Genomic DNA, 2,190 nt, shown 5'->3' on the forward strand with positions numbered 1-2,190 from the left:
CCCCTGGTCTATAGTTAACATGTAATCAAAAAAACAAGACATGAAACATTTTGTAGTCAAACAAGGCCCACCTTTGTACCACACAACTGGGATGGGCGGAAAAAAGAAACTAGTGCACACAATGAAGTGCACAATCCAAGGAAGGAGGAGCAGAAGGGAAGAGCTGGACACATCATGTGTAAACCTTCCAAGGCCTGAGGATGATGTAACCTTTCATGTAGATGCTGAGAGAAAAGCTCTGGACGCTACAAAAGGGGCCCAAACAAAAGCTGCATTGCGCGTCAGCAGCAGACGAAGATTTTCCTATTTGAATCCAGGAAAAATGGAAAACTTACTGAACATTTTAAGTGTTAGGTGTGCTGAGTGAAACTAAATAACCTCAGGTCAAGTGTGCTTAGAAATACACCAAATAAATGCAATTATTTATGGAATTAAGGCATTATTTTGCTGGCCTTGGTCAAAGAACACAAGCCCACTGCACCGCCACTTAATCCAGTTCACATATCACAGTCCCCCACTCCCTTTTCCCGCCTTGCTTAAGAAAGCGTGAAAAGTCACGCAGTTTGCTTATCCTTCTAAAGTCCTCTAAAGAGAAAATGCCGCTCCTATCGAGAAGGATCAGAACAGTGCAGGTTCATCTCAGCTTCACAATGTAATATAGTACAGAGAATTGTGCATGTTACTCTCTGTACAAAACTAGCTTTCATGTCAACATCCATCCAGTGTCTACCGCTTGTCCCTTTTGGGGTCGCTGGAGCCTATCTCAGCTGCATTCGGGCGGAAAGCGGGGTACACCTTGGACAAGTCACCACCTCATCACAGGGCCAACACAGATAGACAGACAACATTCACACTCACATTCACACACTAGGGCCAATTGAGTGTTGCCAATCAGCATTTACAATAAAATAAGATAAAGTGTATAGTCATATGGATAATACAATGACATTATTTTTTGCTTTTCACAATGGATGCCAGCTAGTAAAACAAAAGGAATATTACAAAACTATACAGTAATACAAAAACAGATATTTGGTGGCATGCCTATTCATGGCTGAACAACCCCATACGTACACTGTGCTTACAAAACAGCCCTATTTCATATGTAAATGTAGTTCAAGCACAAGTAAAACAAGCCGGGGTGAAGAGTGCATGTTTCCTACGAGGCGATGGGAGAGAAGAGTGCATGTTTCCTACGAGGCGATGGGAGAAGTGCATCCGCCCAGCAGGAGTGATCATGATGGATCTCCCACTGCACTCATGTAGACAATAGCATGTGAAGGGCTAAAAGGGGACATGTTAATGCTATGCCTAAGGGTTAGCTTAACACGTGGCAAAAACTAACATTTCCCTCCATATTCACAGAAAAAATATTCACTTTCACCGCGTGGTAATGTGATTTTAACAAAAAATACACAACTAACCTTCACAAACAGCTCAATAACGGGCTCGTTATCCGCCTTTACGCCGTTCTGCGGTACCGACAGTGACATGGCGACCGCTACTTTCTTGGAACTTTAGCGACTACTTTTCTTCTCGGCTCAGCTCGGTCCTCTTCTCCACCAACACACCTTTTTTTCTCCCCCGCACTGAGGTCCACGCTGGGCTTTGTCTGTCCGCAGTGGCTGCTTGGAGGCACAAAGCAAGACTAGGAGACCGCCGAGTCGACGCAGTAAAGAGGCGCTGCTTTGACGTCACTGGAGTGCAAACCGTGCTCGTTGAGAGACGCTGAGAAGTGGACTTTTTTCTCTCGTAGTGACGTCATTAGCATCGCCAACGTACCAAAAAACTGTTGTGGGAGGGTCTGAGGAGGCTCCTTAATAGGAGGGACACCATGACACGGGAGGAACGGAGGCTGCCCTGTATCTTGAGAAATGTACTGTACTGTGTGCTCATCAGTGTTCATTAATTTGCTCACTCCAGCACTTTAAAAAGATTAGACCCAGTCAGGTCATTCATTTACGGCAATTGATGTGCATTTCCATAATCTAACACATTTCTTGTTTGGGATTTATTTCATAGAATCGATGCTGGTATGCGATGTGTATTACAAAAGAAAATTGTGTCAGGGCTTCTCAACTTCAGCTGATTTACTGCTTTTTATAATTTTTGTCAACTTTGGCATATTTACACAAATGCGGCAATAGTATCTTACAGAGCATTCCATTTAAAGCATTAACAGAACAGCAA

At 43.7% G+C, this 2,190-nt stretch overlaps 1 protein-coding gene across 1 annotated transcript in view; it reads right to left on the reverse strand.

Annotated features, from left to right (window-relative positions):
• The window catches only part of clic4 (chloride intracellular channel 4), a 48,780-nt gene extending 47,011 nt beyond the window's left edge, over window positions 1-1,769 (reverse strand). Inside the window, exon 1 of the mRNA XM_062041818.1 lies at window positions 1,425-1,769. Within this exon, the coding sequence (XP_061897802.1) occupies window positions 1,425-1,493 (69 nt within the window). The 5' untranslated portion in view covers window positions 1,494-1,769. The remainder of the gene's footprint in view (window positions 1-1,424) is intronic.
• Window positions 1,770-2,190: the final 421 nt, after the last annotated feature.

This window comes from Entelurus aequoreus, linkage group LG03, assembly GCF_033978785.1.
Source record: "Entelurus aequoreus isolate RoL-2023_Sb linkage group LG03, RoL_Eaeq_v1.1, whole genome shotgun sequence".
Taxonomy (NCBI): Eukaryota; Metazoa; Chordata; class Actinopteri; order Syngnathiformes; family Syngnathidae; genus Entelurus; species Entelurus aequoreus.